The sequence below is a fragment of the Lissotriton vulgaris genome, chromosome 3_1 (genome assembly GCF_964263255.1).
Source record: "Lissotriton vulgaris chromosome 3_1, aLisVul1.2, whole genome shotgun sequence".
Lineage (NCBI taxonomy): Eukaryota > Metazoa > Chordata > Amphibia > Caudata > Salamandridae > Lissotriton > Lissotriton vulgaris.
The window spans coordinates 533,781,068-533,800,425 of record NC_141689.1 but is presented as its reverse complement, the minus strand read 5'-3'; the positions used below and the strand labels follow the sequence as shown (position 1 = coordinate 533,800,425).

Genomic DNA, 19,358 nt, shown 5'->3' with positions numbered 1-19,358 from the left:
GCGAGGAATTCCAAAGAGCAGATAAGACTGTGCATAGATCTTAGAGACCTGAATAAAAATATTGTGGTGGAGACATTCCCCTGACCCAAGATTAATGAGCTGCTGCTAAAATAAAGGATGTTACATGGTTTTCCACTATTTATTTGACATCTGCTTATCTTTAGATACCACTTCATCCCACTAGCAAAACCTTAACAGCCTTGATCTCTACCTTTGGTGGTTATAGATTTGGTTTGGCATCTGCAGCTGCAGTTTTCCAACAACTTATGCACCAGTTGTTCCAGGATTTAGATGGGGTAACTTATTTCCAGGCTGATATCTGGGTGATGGAGAAAGAGAAACAGGAACACTGCCATATACAGGAAACAGTTTAAAGAGGTTGGAAGCCAAGGGATTGACAGATGAACTAAAGAAATGCAAATTTCCTATGAAGTCTGTGACATATTTAGGACACAAAGTTAGTGTAGAAGGGATTTCACCTAAGAAGGAGATTGAGTCTATAAGTGATTTGCCAGTGCCTACTTGCAAAGAGGAAGTGAGATCCTTTTTAGGGTAGTCAGAGTTCTACTCCAAGTTTGTAATGAATTTTGCCGAAATAAACATGTTCTAAGAAAATTGTTGAAAGATTGCCAAGAAATCTAGTGGAGTGAGAATTTGCAGGGAGTTTGAATGTATTAAGAGAGATATTTGTAAAACGTGTCATTTTCAAGTGTTTGGTTCCATTACACATAGCATTTTAACTACTGATGTGAGTTATTAAAGGCTGGGGGCAGTTTTTACACAAGTCTCGAGAGTAGGCTCGGTGTACACTATATCCTTTGCTTCAAGCTCTTTGTTACCCACATAGCAAAAATAGCACAGCAAAAATATTCAGTGATTGAGAAGGAAATGCTGGCCACTGTATGGGTGATGGAAAAGTTCAGGCAGTATCTCTGGGGATCAAGATTTACATTACTCAGATCATAAGCCACTAGTGAATCTTTTAACACCAGAGGGTATTAAAGTAACACCACATGGAGTATTTACCCAGAAACAAAAATAGGGCAACAGAATATTTAAGCAGATTCCCCTTAACCTTGAAGGAACATTCTCCTGATGCCTGGGACGAATACTGTGTGGCGATTGTAGATGATAATAATGACAGGCAGAAGGAAGACGAGACTGGTTCTGTTGCAGTTTAGAATAGTAATGCCATTATAAGGAATGACAAAAAAATACAGGAAGTTGGTTCTAAGGTGGATTCATGCTGGAGGAGTAGACTACCTCGAGTGAAACCATTCAAAATCAGATAAGTACCACTAAGAGCTCTCCCAGTACAACAACCACTGGAAGAGAGACTGTTCTTCCTAAAAAGCTTAAGGACTTAATTGTTGGATGAAATGTTCATAATATTATGATTTACTCATTGAGAAGTGTTAGTGTGTGTGTGTTATTAAGATGATGGGGCATCTGTTGTGACAGTTGGAAAATGCAGAGAACTGGAATAAGACATACTGCTTGCTATAGCCAATAAATTTCAAGTTTATCTGCAACAAGAGCCCTATAATATCTACACACTAACTCTTACACATGGGTCACTTACACTAAAAAAACAAAGAAACTGAAGGAGTCTCATTGAAAACAAAGCTCTTGAACAAAAAACGCACCACATACAAATCTTTCTGTCCTGCCAACTGTACCACAACTTATTTATCCAATTTCAAAAATGAAATTGTAGAAGGCTTCGTGCTACAAGGAAATAGTGCTAGACAGAACACCATGATGAAATAAACCAAGCATGGGAAACAGTTTGGGCAGAATTGGGGTGTGTTTCAAGCTGGCGAGAAGTACCAAATCCCCGACCAGTTATTCTATCATTACTCTGCAGCAGCTGATGAGTGAACCGGGGGACAAGGGGACCAAACTAAAATATCAAGAGGTAAAATTTAAAAAAACAATTATACTTGATGGACAAAAGCATGAAAAAGTAGGATACCAAAACAGAAAATGTACATGTTCATCTCAAGGGAGAAGACAGGAGTTTTCCATAAACTGTAAGATCAAGAAAACTTAATAGGCACTGAACATTTTAAAATTACCCATTTCAGACTTATGATAAGGCTATATGTCTCCTTGAAAACCACGCAGATGTTTGGAGGATCCAAGCTGCTCCAATTATATTAGTTTCCTTGGATAGCCTCCCAAAGATGATAAATCAGACCGGCTGAATTTTATTGAAATGTTTCTGAGGCAAGTAGTTTTTTCTGACTGAAATAAGGGTCTTCTTGAAAGTAATGAAAACACTGAGCTTATGGACTTGGAGTACTAGGAAAACCACAAGCAATCCGAACTGTCCCAGTTGCCCATGTGAAGACGATATATGTGGAAGGGTAAAGGGAACAGGTGCATCAAATAGGAAGCGTTCTCAACAGGACCAGTTAATCCTACTGTTCCAGATATGAGTCCAGTGAAGGCCTCATGGAGACAACAAATGCAAGCACTGTATAAGGTGTTGGTGAGGAATGGGGCATCAGCCTCAGTCAAATGAACCAGACGTTGTCAGTGGATGATAAAATGTATATGTTCACCCACGTGGAAGCTGCAGAAACATTTGTGACGTCTTCTGAGCAGTCAAGGCAATGAGAGGTGAATAAAAAAAAATATATGTCTCCATATTTCAGAGAGCAGATTCATACAAAGATCGGCGCCACTAGAGACATTTTGTGATATTTGGGCATTCTTCATTAACGTATTTTCCGCTGTAAACACCCCTATTTATGTCTAGCATAAATCTACAAAGGTATTCCAGGCGGGCATGAACTGCACTTGCTACTGATGGGCGGGAAGAGGGTGTTCCAAGGTTACTCATCTTCCAACAAGGGAAGAGGAACAGCAGAACCCCATTTTAGGAGGGGATGTAGGAGAAATCCAAGGTAAAAAATGCTTGCCTCATGTATTAAAAAAGTATGCATGTGCACAGATGACCCATCCCCCTGTGCAGAATTCTACACTATGTAGAACTCAGCGCATATGCAGTAGGACCCTGCAGGACACATCACACAACATTCCCAGCAGTTCCCCCGGAAACCAGTGCCTGGTGCAGTTTTCAAGGCATGCTAGTGGGAATGTTTGTGAGCAGTAAATCTGTACCTATGTGCAGGTGTACTTGTACGGAAGCAGATCTACTATTGCTTGGTGAACAGTCCCCCTGAGTTTATGGTGCTCAAGAATAGTTTTTCCCAGCACCCCTCTGCTCCTTCCCCGCTCATTGGGCTTAGTGTAGCCAACAGGGCATTCCTCGGGATCATGCCTCCTCTCAGGGGCAGATTTTTGTTCGTACCCTCACGTCTATGATATAATATAGCTAACACATGCAAGTGGTTGCGGGCTTCACCCGTGAGGCCATGCCCCTGTTTACCCCATCCCAATCCTCACCCCACTTTGTTAAGTCCAGTTTCACACCCTTTTCTCCACAATTCTTAATTGATTTAATTGTCACTCACAAATGACCGAGACCCCTTGTGTGACTCCTAGATAAATGGGAATTTGAATCTCTCCCCCAAATCCGAAAAAGTAGTTATCCATGGACAATAGATGGGAGAAGCTAAATTTAAATTGTTAAGGGTGTCCTCTCATTCCCAAGGCTTCGTTGTGTTTTACCTTCATCGTATGTATTCTCGGGTCTGTCACTGTTTTTGCACACTGGGCATGACACTTACAAAATGTTTGTATTTTTTTGCTTGGAGTGTCGTTCATGATACCTTTTAATAAACCTATAGTTGCAACAACAAAAAAACATGTGATGATGGGGGTCTCGAGGGGTTCCACTCCGAGTACTCCCAGGTGGCTACACAAGGTGAGCGTTGGCATATTATGTTATGTTTGTGTGCCCCAGTTTGCTGCTAAATTTTGGGTGCTTGTAAACAGACCAACAGTGCTATGAAGTAACATTTAAAAATACACACAGTTTCATAATAAGAACATAAAGGCACTTTGTATTTTAACGGGTTTTATTATATGGTGAACAATAAACATCAATAGCGAATAAAAATAAATAAAACAAAATGTAAAGATTGCACTTTAGTCAACATTAAAAAAATTGCCCAATTCCAAAATACTACCTATGTTTCCACATATAACAATAACTCTAAAAACCCATAAGCAGTGGACACACACATTTTCTTTAGTAGCAATAATAAACAGCCAGCATACAGACCTGTTAACGACCTGACATATGCAATGCATCTACAAGTCTATGCACAGTTAAGTATGTGGACAAGAGGTTACCTTGCTCTGCTCAAAGAACAGCTCGCCATCTTGTCCATTTGCGTAAGCTGCTTTACCAACCGGTGCCTCCGCTAACTCCACTGCAGTAGGGCCTGGTGTTTGTGCAGTGCTTCGGGGTTCCAAGTCACATTGTTCATTTGTATGAAGTGCTTTTTACATTGGTAGAAATATCTAGATTGGGAAAAGACTGTCTGTCTGGTAGTAGTGCAACGTATAGCATGGCTAACAAGAGAGGACCACAGGGTATTATTCTGCATTAAACACATAATATTACAAAATAGTGGTTTGCTAAAGGTCAGGTTGGGTCAGTCCCAATGGTGGGATCTGAAAGAGGCAGTAATAAACTCCTGGGCCTGTGTTCATATTCAACAACCACTGAGGCTATGTCTACATAGCAGCCGCAGGGGTTAAAACCCACCAACAGGTAGGAGGAGTTAGCAGAGTCTTCACATTGCAAACAAAGGGAGGTGGAATCGTCATAGCAGCCTGTGTTGTGGGGGTTTAAACTACCAGAATCTACAAGATCCCAGGAAACATCTATGGTCCAACATTTCTTTGTACATTACCCCTCAGGAGTACCTCAGAACGTACTATAGCACTGCATTTAGAACATTTTAAAGGTCCTGACCTCTTGTGGCCACCTAAGCACAAAAACTTGTTTTCTACCGTAGCAGCTTCTGCCATTGCAGACACACTTGTGTAAGGTACATAACGATGGTTCAAATCGATGCTAAAGGTATTTTGACTCTATGCGTTAACCAGGAAACAAACAAAAATAGAGCACACTTTACAAGAATGCAAAAAAAAGCGATAACGTTTCAACAAAGCCTCTAATAACACAAAATACAGTAAGTGCATTAAACTCTGAACAACTATTGCACATATTCTATTCATTCACCATGCGAGTATCTCTAGATACCTTATTTATATTGGACCACACAAAACTGATTTTAACAAAGTCACAATTTTAGGGCTTAGACAATAAACTAATTCAACACTGACATATGCAGTTACAAAACGTGGTAGATACATAAATTACACACCCTACGTTTTTAATACTAGACCTGTACTCCAGCAGGTCTTAAGACTATGTAAACTGTCCGTCAAGTGTGGACACACATTTGTATCAAGCTCTGGTGCACCGAGAACGGCATTCATTGTGGTTTGATGGGAGGTCCTTTAGGAATGGCAAAGTTTGGGACAACAAAATGGAGCCAGTGGACTTCTATGCTAAGAGTTTGAACAACAGTGATGTTAAACAAGATTTACTGGACACATTTTCAAGATACATTCCAAAAAAAGAAAAGGATTGATATGAGGGGGTTTTAGATGTTTATGCAATTGTTTGTGATTTCTACACTCCAACTGCCATTATGTGTTCTCCTTTCCCATTGCAATGTCCCTCTCTTCTCAGACCCTCTATATTCAGTAGCTTTCTTTTCTCGATGTAGCCTTATCTCAAACTCCTTACACGCTCTTTTCAAGCTACTATTTTCCCATTGCTGCGAGATTAGGTCTTCAATGTTTCTTGCTTCCTCAGACGCACTATTACTCACCCCAAACAATCTCATTTTTCATTCCATCCAAGACTTGTGTTGTATTCGCATCACAGCCAATTCTAACCTCTCCTTGCATTGTTCTTCATCTGCAAAGTCAACAGTAAACCCCTATCTTTAAAGGGCCAGTTTGTGGAACAGCTGCAAGGGATGGGATACCCACCAAAATGGTGGCTCAGGCAACCCTGCCTCAATATTGGTTTTGCAGCTTATGGAAGTATATATTTTTATTTTCTTTTTTTAACGTGACTTTGCTCAAAATAAATAAAGGAACTGAAAGTAAGGTTTATTGTAATTTTAAAAAAGTGCCTTGTAAACAGGATAGATGTGCTTCTGTTTTTTTTTAACAAACTGTCAGCTTAATATGTGGTATCTTCAGGCATCAATGTATGCCCGACTAGTATATTACAGTAATTTTGATTTTTTTTTTGCAAATGTATATGCTGAAATTATGAGATGTTATGTGGACACAGACAGAGACTTGTTCAGCAAAGCTAGAAAGCCCACTGGCCCGTTGCCAGTGCCTAGATCCCAGCCTTCAACCAGGATTTCCTACCTTGCTGGTCCTACAAAACCTTTCAGATAAAATTACAAGATAGTCTCTCAGTAGTACACGCCATTTATCACTGTAATATTTAAATAGAATATGCTGTCATAAATTGGATTGACATACGTATTTAACATCATACCATTTTCTTAAAAACTGTTGGCACTCTGTGAAAGTTTGACGGCCACTTTTGTGCACATCTGCTTCTTTGCGGATTTTTAGGTTTTGGAAAAGTCTTTGCCTGAAGCCCCCTCGTTTTCAGAAGAGCTTTCTGTGTGACGGTATATATCTGTTGTATGATACATCATACCACGCTCAAATAGAAAATACTTCAGTCACTCAGGGCTTTTCAAATTGTCTACAACTTCAGCAGAGTAGTCAAGACATGTAAAGCATTTCTTTTTGGTAAGTAATATTTGTTCCCTTTGTCCTCATTCTTGGTTCAGAACTCAGCAGACTACTAATTCATTCCATCCTGGTTGTCAGCAATGCTTAGCTGTATTACACTTCGCCCAAAGAGATCTGTTTTCTCTAAATCATTTGTAACACTAGTGACATCTCTCGATTACAGTTTCACATTTTCTTTTCTAAATCTATATTTTCAAATGGTATACACAAGAAACCTGTACACGTGTTTGTAAAAGGTACATATCCACTCAGAAAGGACATGGCACCAGCTGTTCCAGAGAAATTTCAGAACATAATGATAGTACTAGTATCAAAAGTTTTAAAACTGGAAATATTTTGACGGAGATGAAGCTAAAACATAAGTATGTCTTAATTTTTGAGAGAGGACAAAAATACATTTGAGTCTTCTTTGACTGGCTTGTTTTTTACCAGCAGCATCTGTTCCCACTACTCCTTGATTCTCTGAAGAAGCCACAGCATGTGCGTTTCAATTACCTGTTGAACTGAAGCGGGACAAGGGGTTCAGAGTTTGTTCACCATTAAGAAATTTAGGAGCACTGTGAAATACATACAATTCCTAATCCAGTAGCTATGGAGATTATCAAACACTTATCTTCACATTTTAACTGGCAACATCAAATCCTTAAAAAAATGTCAGCATTTTTCTGAAAAGCCAAGCGTGCAAAGTAAAATGACAAAACCAGTACTTCTTTGGAGTTACCTAAAGGAGAAAACAGTAGCAAAGCCCATGCACAGCCCTGGGGCATCCTCTCACTAGCAAGTAAAGAAGTTAATCCCCATGGTGACTAGTGTACTCCTAGTCCTTCCTAATTCTAAAGCCCCGTCTCACCCACTGCCACATCCTCAAAATCCATGCTGCTCTTGCATGGTGGCACACTTTGAGATACACCCACTGACTTCCCAAGTCTCGATTTCAGTTCCTCTCTGTCCGTATTCAGGTCGGAGACATAACACCGATTGCTTGCAGGAAAGGGGGTCAGATCGAACACTGGTATACTACACTTACTAAAAGGCCCCAGTTCCACTTTCTATAGACCCAGGAGAAAAATAAAAACAACTCGAAAATCCAGACCGAAGGTAGATAAAATGTTCCTCAGAGTGACTTGACCAAACTAGTTAAAGTTCTGCTCAAAGTGAACTGTTCTAGTATTCAGGTTAAGATTTCGCTAGACGTTTTGGGTAATGACAAAAAGAGTGACCAACTTGATAGGGCAGAAGTGACAATGAGCGTAGAGGTTTACAGAGCTAACACAGGGGGTAGATGCAAATCAGAGACTCTCTCCGTAGTGCAGGACGTGTTAAAATACTTTATTCTCCCACAGATGCAGAAAAAGGATTTACAAATCAATACACACAGCTGCAGGTCAGTAAAGAAAAAGCTGCAGTTCAGTAAAGAAAATGTGTAGAAGGAGCAAGGTACAGGCACTAGCTGAAGGGAGTTCCACCATCCAGGACAGCTCTGACGGGTATTCCGGGTGAAATGTACAGAAACTGAAAGGCCCAAGGAGATGCCCATGGGTATGAAATGATTGCATCAAGGTTGTTTCATCTCTTCCTGGCTGGTTCTCTGGAAGCCGTTGTCTAAATTAGGAACCTAAAGTCTCCATGTCATGGACTCAATCAGAGAAGGAGTTTATGGTCTAGGTGTGCTGAAGGGCTTGAAAAGAAAAGCAAACAGAATAAACAGAGCAGTAAAGTCATGTTTATACGAAAACAATGATGCCTTTTACCCCCAGGTCATCGCTGGGTTTCGAGAAGAATTGTGGTCTTGGTGAAATTTCTTGACTGCCAGCACTACTGAGCACCTCGAGAGCTCTTCTAATGTCCATGTCCTGAAGATACCTCTCTTGGCAATGCTTTGTTGGCCTAGCGGGGATTAGAGGTTTTGCTAATTGGAGTCAAAATGAGATGAGCAGCATTGCCAAGTACTGGTTTCATTGGATGGGAAACTGAATTTGCTCTAACCTTCATATCGCGCACTGCTGTTCCTGCAAAACACCCCTGGGTATACAGGCGCACAGTAGAAACCAAATAGTAATGATCCACAACTCACTGAATATAAGATTCTCAGAACCGCAGTTTGAATTGACATATGACCCACCATAAAAGAACCCCTACAGAAAGGAATGATTGACTTAAAATAAACAGACGACTCTTCCTGAATTCATCCAGGAATTAGCTTTTCCAACTGCACTACAACAAATCTTCTTTCTATGACCACGTATTGAAATGGAGAAATCAAAATTCCTCTTCTCTGAGACAGAAGATCACCGAGGATGGTCAAGCACTGAAGTCCTTTTGCCCATTCAGCAGCAAAGTGCCAAACACCTGAAAACATTAAAGGAGTTCTGCAACCACATGTGTGAGATAAGCCAAAGCGTGATTTGTTTCATGTAGTGACCACATACTTGTTTGTGGAAATCTGAGGAAATGTAAGGTAAAATCATTTTTTTTAAAACAATTTTAAATGCCAAAAGCAAGTGGAGGCAACTTTAGAAATCTAGGGTTCAAGCAATAGCTTAGCATCTAAAATTACCAAGGAACTTTTTACAAAGTTAATGGGGGAAGACAGTGAGCTCATGATATTGGGTCAAAGAGTTGAATCCCATTTTACAGTGCAATTTTTAGTGATTGGAGTCTTTTGGACACAAATAACAGAGCTTGAAGCTTCACCAGATCATGAACATAAACACAATTTGTGTGTCATTGGCATACATGTAAAAATGGTTACCCATTTTTGGAAGAAGAAGCCTAGGGAGTTATGTAACTATGACATAGAAAAGGTGACAATATAGAGCCTTCAAGCACTCCAGTTAACTCAACTGGATGAGGATTGAGCTCATTGATACAGGTTACTTTGATAACAATCGGTCAAGAACAACCCAATCCACTGTCTTGAAGCCTAAAAGATTTAGCTCTTGTAAGGAGGATAATGATGTGACCAATTGTATCAAATGCTGCAAAGAGGTCTAGGACAATCAGAACGCCGAACTCTCTGTGCTCCACCAGCGTACGAAGGTCACGGAGTATAGATGTGATCACCAACTCAGCACTTGGTCTGAACCTACTTGCAATGAACCAACCAAGTTATTTCTTTCAAAGTAGGTCTGAAGTTGTCAGAAAGCACATTTTGCTATCAATTTGGCCAAGTATGGCAAAAGAGGGATGGAATAGTAATTTCCTATATTGTCAGCTGGTAATGTGGGCTTTTTCAGAAGTGGCCCGACTATAGACATTTTCCAGGAGTCAGGAACCACTCACTGGGACTACGATTAATTAAAAGTGAATGTAGGCTGAATAGCTGTGCACTACTGTGTCGTAAATAAAGGTTTTCCCCAAAAAAAAAAAAAGTGAATGTAGATCTGACACAAGATAGCTGGCTTGCTGTCATGCTTCTAGAACTTCATTAGATTTCCATGGCAAAGGAATACATGGTCAAAATCCTTGTCGCAAACCTTAGACTACACTAGGCCATCTGCATGGTAAAATCACCACTCACTAAGTGACCTGGATGGTCAGTTTCGCTTTAACTACATAACTGACCACTTACAGAGTTTCATTTCCACCATAAGAAGATTGTGGCAATGAAACCTTCTTCCACCTCACAGGCAATTCCATAATTAATTCTCTACCCCACTATCATGAACAGACTCAGGTTCCATTCTTACAGGCAGTACATTCCACCTCCATAACTTTACACCATATAATTTTAACTACGTATGGGTACGCAACTTTGCTCATGTTGTTAAATTCATTTTTTATCTTAATTTGAGTAATGTTGTCTTCTGTGTCACATTAGGATGCAGCTAGCAGCAATATAAATTAATAAAGTTAAATGAAACCATTCCTGTTATTTAGAAACATTCACTCCTAAATAAACATTCAGCACCAGTATCTTTCATATATTCACATGCATGAATCATTCCCTGTCCTCTGGCTGGGAATTCCCGGTAAGTAAACTGTGTTATAATGGCAATAGCCCCCAACAACATGGTCTATTTACTAGGACATGCACCTCATTTAAAACAACCCAAACTTCAGCTAATGAGGTGAAAAAGCTAAACCCTCTTACTCCCCCCTACAAACCACTCAGATTTCATAGCACAAGCGTGAATATATATCTATATTGGTCTACATCTGACTGGGGAGGAGAGGGCGCAAGTGATTATACGAAGATATATTTATAGATAGATGTACATGTAGATTTGTATACATGTTTCAGCAAAATTCAATTAAAAAACCTTTTCTCTTTGCACATCCCCAAACTTGTATGTGTAAGTGGGAAGGTGAAGTTTTCAGACCTAACAATTTTAAATGTAAGAGATGCACATTGCCTGCTTTCACTGGAAGAAGAGTATGATTTTGGGATGCAAGATCTCCTTGAGGATTTGGACATCATACCATATTTAAGCTGCAACAGTAACTGTAAGCCACATTCGAAATTTTGACAACAAAATTTGCAAATGACCAAGATATATTGTTTTTCATGGAAGGTAGGAGAAGAACCTTTCCGCTTGGAGGAATGTGAACTTGAATCTCCCAATTCCAAAGCTCACAAGGATCATTTATCTCCTGGTATGACCAAAGCCTTACACAGTCGGAGAACTAATCAAAGAATAATAATATGGAATGCTGATAAAGGCAGAAATTTTGTAGTGCTGGTCAAATCGGACTACCACGTAGAGATTTTAAGCCAACTCTAAATACAGAATGCTATAAAACAATGCTAGTGAATCCTAATAGTTCGGCTAAGCTCTTAATTCACTTACGACACTGGAAGGAGACCGAATTAAAAGCAGACAATTTAATTACTTGAAGAATGACTGTCCAGGATTTAATTACATTTACACACTTCCAAGAATCCATAATAATGTGCCAATGTCCTCCTTGCTGGCCCATTATATCGGGCATTGATTCTGTAACAGAGTATCTCTCAGAGTTTGTAGATACATTTTTTTAAACTTTAGGTGGTTAATCTTCCATTGTACATGAAAGATACAACAGATATGTTATGCAAGTTTAAGGACGTTTTATGGGATGATGAGAAAGTGATGTTTGTAACTCTAGATGTAGAGATTTTATATATGTGCATCAATATAGAATCTGTCTCGAAGGCTTTGAATTTCTTTCTATCGTCAATGCGAAATTAACAATGCCCAGACAAAAACTGAGATGTCATTTTTTTTCATTTTTTCAAAACATATATCAAACAAGAACACACAAGAACATTGCAGTGATACCCGACTCCCTCAGGCCTCCTTCTCAAACCGACAGGTAGCACATAACTCAAATCTTTGTTGAATGCCAAAGTCTTACACCAGAACAACAGGTCAAGGCAAGACAAGTCAATTCCAAGCATCCAAGAAACCAAACCCATAGTTGGCTTCTCTTTCAACCATGCCCCGGAGGCCCACTGCTGTATGCCACAGGTTCCTTTCCCTATTCTCCCAAAGACGATGCCCCCAACACTCTCTCAAATTTCTGTGGGCAGCCTCAACCTTCGTATACCAATTTCTCCCGCACACAACAAACATCCATCTCCTGGGTCCAATCCTGCAATCGTGAGCTCACACGCTCCCCATCTCTGTGCTATTTCCCGTTTTGCTAATAATAACCCCCAGTTCCCCAAGATCTTATTACAAGAGGTACGATCCGAGGCACCTCACACCCCCAACAACATCAACAGAGCCTGTTTGCAATGGACATCTCAACAGCCGTCTCCAACCTGAGCTTTCGCCCCTTCCCAGAATGTACGGATCTCTGGACATTCCCACAATGCGTGTGAGAAGGTCTTTCTTTGACCTAAAGCTCGCAGGTAGGCATCATAAGCTGCTCTGCAAGAGTGACCGAGTATAATATAGCCTATGCAGGTTTTTAAACCTGATCAAACAAAATCTCACCTTTATGGCCACTTCTCTAGGAAATTGTAACGCCTCCTGCCACTCATCATCCTCGAGCTCCCCTACATCTGTCGACCACTTTTCCTTTAAGCACGTTAATTCCCTCTGAATATTATTTATGAGTGTCCTATAGGTGAGAGAGATTACCTTGACCGTCATATGGCCATCCAGCAGCCGACTCCTTCGCTGTATCTTCTTCTGGAGCTATTCTCTCCCACAGGGGGTGTCACAGTTGAAAGTGCGTAAAAGGCTGCGTGGGTGCCAAGTCGTATTCCTCTCTAAGATGAGCAAATTATACCATATCATTTGCATCCCACACGTCCTGTAACATGGAGAGACTGATGAGGTGTCCCTTCCTAAAGCCCTGCAAGGCTGGAACTGACCTCAACATCGTGCCCAGCCACATAGGGGTGCTGGGCATTAATTTCTTTTCCCATCCCATTTCCTTCTGGAGAGTCCGCCAACCACACACACTGTTGTGTTCACCACCCGGGGCTTTTGGGCTAATTCTGCCATCATAATGGACATAGAGATAGCCCTTGACACCGAAGGCTCATTCACAACACTGACCTGAGCGGCCTCATAATATTTGCGAACATCAGGCAGGAATATTCCACCATCTCTAGTAGATCTCTGGATGGTGCGGAGGGCTACGCGTGGTGGTCCATTCAGCCACAGCAAGGTCCTCACACAGCCACTAAGCTTACGGAAGAACCCCCATGGTGGGGGCTATTCTGCCCACTGGGAGCGGAGGTGCCTGCCAGTGGGTGACATCCATCTCTAATCTACGCAGTAGCTGGCCAAGTTATCTTCATAATTAGTTGGCCTATCCATCGATATCCGAAGACCTAGGTATCGGAAATGATCCAGCACCACTCTTAGTGGCATCGGAAGAGCGTCCTGAACCTCCCACGAACCCAAAGGGAATATGAGGGATTTCTACCAGTTTATACCCAATCCAGAGTACCTACTGTATATCTTAGAGATATCATCCACTCGGGCTAGTGACAGCTCTGGTTCCACTAAATACAAGAGGACATCATTGGCATATAGAGAGATCCTCCCCTCCCATGCATTCCCCCATCGCCTGCCCCATACCTGGATCCAGTCTACCAAGGCCTCTATCGCCAGGGTGAACAACATAGGCAACAGGGGGCAGTCCTGCCTGCTACCTTGGCATATAGAAAACTCCCTGGACAGGGCCCGATTCACTTTGACCCCGATTCGTGGCATACCATAAAGGAGTCCATCAAAGCACAGAAATTAGGGCCAAAAGCCTATTTTCCTCATTACTGTTAACAGGAACGGCCACTCCACTGAGTTAAACTCTTTGTTTGCATCTACCGACACTACTGCCGCGAGAGTTCCACCCCTATGGCCATGCCTATGCTTTTATGCAGGCGGTGGAGATAGTATAGTTGATTGGTGGGGCATAAAACCACTCTTGTCCCGATGGCCCAAGTCCAGAATTACTCCCCGCTGAAGATTTGCCAGTGCCTTGGAGAGCCCCATAGCATCTAACTAAAGCAACAATATCGGCCTGAACAAGTACCACCGATTCACTGGTATCCCGGGCTTCGGGATTAGCACTTTAGTCGCCATATTGATATCCCGAGGGCAATTATCCAATTTATACACTTTTACATACATCTCAGGTACAGAGTCACAGAACCTACTGATTTCTTTTAAAAAGTCAGCTGGTAGCCCATTTGGGCCTGCAAGATTTCCCGATTGTAACTCGGTCAGTGCCTGCTGCACCACCTCCAGAGTCAAATCTTCTTCGAAGCCAAGCGACCTGTACTGCCCCAGCTGTGGACAAGGGCAGTCCTCAACACATCAGAGGAGGTCGTCAAGTGTCACCCACGCCTGCCTCCCCAAAAAATCCCTCAAATAGGCCCCCCATCATCTCTGCAATAGCCTAAGAGCCCGTCACTAAACCCCCATCAGGGTCCAGGATCTCTCATATGCGGTCTACCTCAATATCTCTTGCTAAGCTATGCTAACATCTTTCCCGCCTTATCTCCCACTTCATATAGGCGGCTCGTGTGTGCTTTATAATCCAGTTCAACCGCATCTGTTACTAGGGAGCTGTATTCCTTCATCTTACTAAGAAGTCTCGCCTTGATGTCCGCTAAGGGGTGCTGTGCATTCTCTTCTTCCAAGCTCACCAGGTTCCTTTCCCCTTCTGTGCATCTTTCCACCTCTTACGCTTGCCTCCCACTTCCCTTGAAATGGTCACTTGCCTGATCGTAACCATGTATGCTTCCCATAGAGTAGCCATCTCCCACACTGACTCTGCATTTTCCTTAAAATAGTGAGTTGTGGCCGTCTACAGATGGGATAACCTCTTTCTCATTGGTAAGTCTCCATGCCACCATTCTCAACTCTCCCCGACCTCATCTATGAGGCGAGTCCAGTGTCACACTAATCAGGTAGTCATCCAAGATCCCTCTTGCCTTATAGTTCGAAAACACAAATCTGTTGAGGGACCCTACCAATGCGAAGAAAATGTCTAGACATGAATGTGATTTGTGCCCCAAGAATAAGAAATAGTCCCTATGGGTCACGTGGAGCCTCCTCCAGATATAATCTAGCCAGCCAGGGCCCAACCTGGATGAAATGGTCAAGGTTTCCAGTACCAACCCGAGGAGTCTGCCTTCTGTGGGCTCTGTCCTAGCGAGCATACAGCACCATATTAAAATCATCGGCCACTATAATGGTGGCCTGTGGTATTTAGGTGAGCAGTCTTCCCAAGTATGTCAATGTGCCCGCCTGATTCCCTGGTGGGACATAGACGTTAACAAGTGCAAGCTGTTCTCTCTCCCAGTCGCCTAGTATTGCCGCGAAATGCCCCATGGCACCTAGCCTGTTCCTGTGAATGTGGAAGGCCACCAATTTTTTTATTACAACCACCACCGCCCTCGCAGAAGAAGAACAGCCTATGTGGGGGAGCACTGTGTATTTCCTCTGTGCCAGCACTGTCCTATTCCAAACGAGAAACAGCGCCCCTTCCAAAGCTCCCAATGAGCACAATTGCCAGGGCATCCTTGGCACACGGAAGATCCACACAAGGAAAATTCACTACCATGCAATGAAGACATCCTTTTAAATCCACAAGTAAAAACGTATGCTGAGATGTTGACCACAAATTTTGGCAATTCACCTAATGGGCCAGAAATCAGTAAGCTTAGAGCAGAGACATTGAGGGGGAAAGAAAACCAGGAACCAAAGCTGAGGCTAGACACCAGAAACTATACGTTTCCTCAATCAACAGGCCAGATGCTCAGTGAAAAGCCATTAGGAGAGAAAACTGAGCTAACGTCATTTGCAAATAAGAAGGAAGCCGTTCCGTTTGGAATTTAACATCAAAGCAATGGACATTGAATGCAAAAAAGAGATAGTCAAAATCCAACATAATGGGAACAATGCTTGCCCTGGCACAATCAGGGCGGCATTACAGGTGATCTTCTCAGATAACAACAGTCACTGGGCGAGGTCTCCCTTGATTGCAAAACAAACACTGGGACTAAAATACGAACCTTTCCCAGACATACCCCTTACAAAGTATAGCTTAAAGACCCTGCTAAAAAAGTGTGGTAATAGCATCTCAAGGCAACAAGATCTTGAACGGATCAGATAAGTCTCAGGTGCAGAAGGCCTAAGCACCTAACATGAAAGCCCCACATGTCAGCCTTATTTAGAAGCGGGTCTTGGAAGGCAAGCCCTTCAAAATGTTATGAGAGTAAGGCTCTTAACTTTGCCCATACAAGACTATAGAGCCCACTGGAAAAACTGGTCACCTAGTGGCAATGGCTGTTATCTGTGTCAACACCCCACAGAAACTGTGGAACATGTTTTTTGCTGTTGTCCAGCTTTGCTGACCCAAAGGCGCTTGTACTTAAGATCTATGTTCATATGCCATGGTGCTAGAACATGCAAGGAGGCTCTAAGGCACATCTATACCACCACTGTCCCGATGGAGCTGGCACTAATTGGGAAGTTTTATGCTGCTGCTGGAATGCTTATACGCTTAGCCAGAGAAGCGACAGTAGTATGAAATAGGCTCCAGGCACTATTGACAGTCGGTACCATTTACACCTGTATTTTCAATCCTATATATGAATACACTTATCTTCGGTAGGAATATGATGCCTTAGAGCAGTTTTTTTCACTTTACTCGTTTGGCAACCATTGTCTTTTTTTAGGGCTCGGCCTACGTCACCACGAAGTGGGGCGGAGCTCCGAGCTCTATTGTTATAAAAAATAAAAAAAAAGGTTTCTTTAGGGCTCGGGCCAGAAACATTCCTTAGTGCGCGTGGTTGTTTTATGGCATCTGCATAGTGATTCGTCTTCGCTGTGCTGTCTTTGTAGTAGCCTTGACGCGATAGGCTATATGTGATTTGCGTCCGCCATTTTGGGCATTTTCTGTGCGGTTTCGCGCACGGCCGTCCATAAATATCAATTAGGAGCTGTCAGGGTGCCTCGTTAAGTGAATGCAGATGGCCGGGGCGCGTTCACCATTCAGCAGCGCTCCGCGCGCTGGCTCGCTCTGCACTGCAGCCTCAGCCTCACCTCTGCTCTGCTGGCAGACACTCAGTGCTGCTTTTATTTATTGTGCAAGCCGCAAGCGCACGGAAGAGACTAGAGTCACTTTATCTCAACATTGGCAGTTGTTTTTAGTTCAGCTCGTCTGACCAGCCCTCATCTTACATCAGCACTTCCACTGCGGCAGCTCCCGAAATCTGGTAAAGACTGACTCGACTCTTCCAGAACTAGTCCGAGTTCTTCGGCCCTTCTTGCCTCACTGCACACCGCCTCATCTGCCTACGTGCTGTAAAGCCAAAGCCTTGGATACAGCACTTCATAAAAACAAAGTACATTACATTAAAAACCCACAGTGATGCAATCTGCAAAGCATGAAATTTTAGCTCAGTTCATCACAGTGAAGCTGACATCTGTGAGGCTAGCTCAGTGGGTTAGGCGCTGGTAGCAGAGGTCTATCACTTAACTTTCCATTCTTTTTTTGAGTTTGAATTGGAAAACGGCAATACAATTTGTGTGTTTGCATGTGTCTTCTTTAAAAATTGTACTATTAATTACGTTTTGTCACCTGTAAAATCAATATAGAATATTAGTAAACTTTTTGGTTTTTCCAGGCTATGCCTCCAGGCTCATCAGCACAAGGCTGCACTCATACATCCTTTCCATTGCTTGTTACCTCATTAAGAATGCGGAAGTCGTCTGCTGTGAGTGTGTTTACGTCTGTCTTTGTTGCTCGTGGGACATGAGGCGTGCAGAGTGGCGGTGACTGCAGAGTGGCGGTGACTGCAGAGTGGCGGTGACTGCAGAGTGGCGGTGACTGCAGAGTGGCGGTGACTGCAGAGCGGCGGTGACTGCAGAGCGGCGGTGAGTGCAGAGCGGCGGTGACTGCAGAGCGGCGGTGACTGCAGAGCGGCGGTGAGTGCAGAGTGGCGGTGAGTGCAGAGTGGCGGTGGCTGCAGAGCGGCGGTGGCTGCAGAGCGGCGGTGAGTGCAGAGTGGCGGTGAGTGCAGAGCGGCGGTGAGTGCAGAGCGGCAGAGAGTGCAGAGCGGCGGTGAGTGCAGAGCGGCGGTGAGTGCAGAGCGGCGGTGAGTGCAGAGTGGTGGTGACTGCAGGTGCAGAATAAACAGTGTGTGAATATGCAGGGTGACATTGGGAGTGTGCGGGTGAGCAGTGTGTGAATGTGTAGGGGCAGTGTGTGATTGTGCAGAAAACACCACACACACATACCACACACACACACCATAGACCCATACACCACACACACACCACACACACATAAGGCACACAGAAACCACACACCTCAGTCTCTCAACACCACACACTCGTCACCACACTCACTCCCCAGGCTCACCTCCACAGACTCACCGCCACACACTCACCAGTACACAGAATACAACACACAGAACAACACACCCCCAGCCGTCAATGAATGCTTTCACCATGCACAAACACCAACAACCATCAGCCATCTGTGCACGCTTTTACCAAGCACACACCCACCAGCCGTCAGTGCACCCTTCCACCAGGCACACACACCTCCAGCCGGCAGTGCACTTTTCCACCAAGCAATCGCAGTATGGTACACTTTACTTTTAAACATATTCATATAAAACACAGCATGCCACAATTGGTAAAATTACAATCCAAGCCACATAATCCTACTACACACCACATGCACACACTCCATAACACATGGCGAAAAGACATTGGCATTTACAATGCCATTAGCTCAAACTCAAATAAATCCGAGCCCGATTGCATTTCTAATGCTTGTTTAAATCTTATCTCTGTATTTTAAACGTGTCATTTTATACAGATTTTATTCATTTTATTATCACCTTTTCTAACATGCACTTGCTGCCATTTTTTGTAAAGATTTTAATTAATCATACAATAAAGATTACTTACTCCCTCACTGTCCCATTTGTACATCTCATATGCATCTCTTGTAAACAATACAACACCTGCAACATATCTGGCCAGGGCCTTGGCCACTAGTCCTCTTTTTATTTTGTTCCACAGTGTAGGATGCTTGCTCTTTATATAGTATAGCAAAAAGAGGTATACTGTGCAAAGAGTCCAGGTATTGCTTAGGAGTGAAAGGGGGCTTGCTCCAGC

The 19,358-nt window shown here is 42.8% G+C and overlaps 1 protein-coding gene across 1 annotated transcript in view; it reads right to left on the bottom strand.

Annotated features, from left to right (window-relative positions):
* Positions 1-3,971: 3,971 nt before the first annotated feature.
* Positions 3,972-19,358, bottom strand: part of ANKRA2 (ankyrin repeat family A member 2) — a 118,026-nt gene continuing 102,639 nt past the window's right edge. Inside the window, exon 10 of the mRNA XM_086960793.1 lies at positions 3,972-7,280. Coding sequence (XP_086816919.1) covers positions 7,225-7,280 — 56 coding nt within the window. The 3' untranslated portion in view covers positions 3,972-7,224. The remainder of the gene's footprint in view (positions 7,281-19,358) is intronic.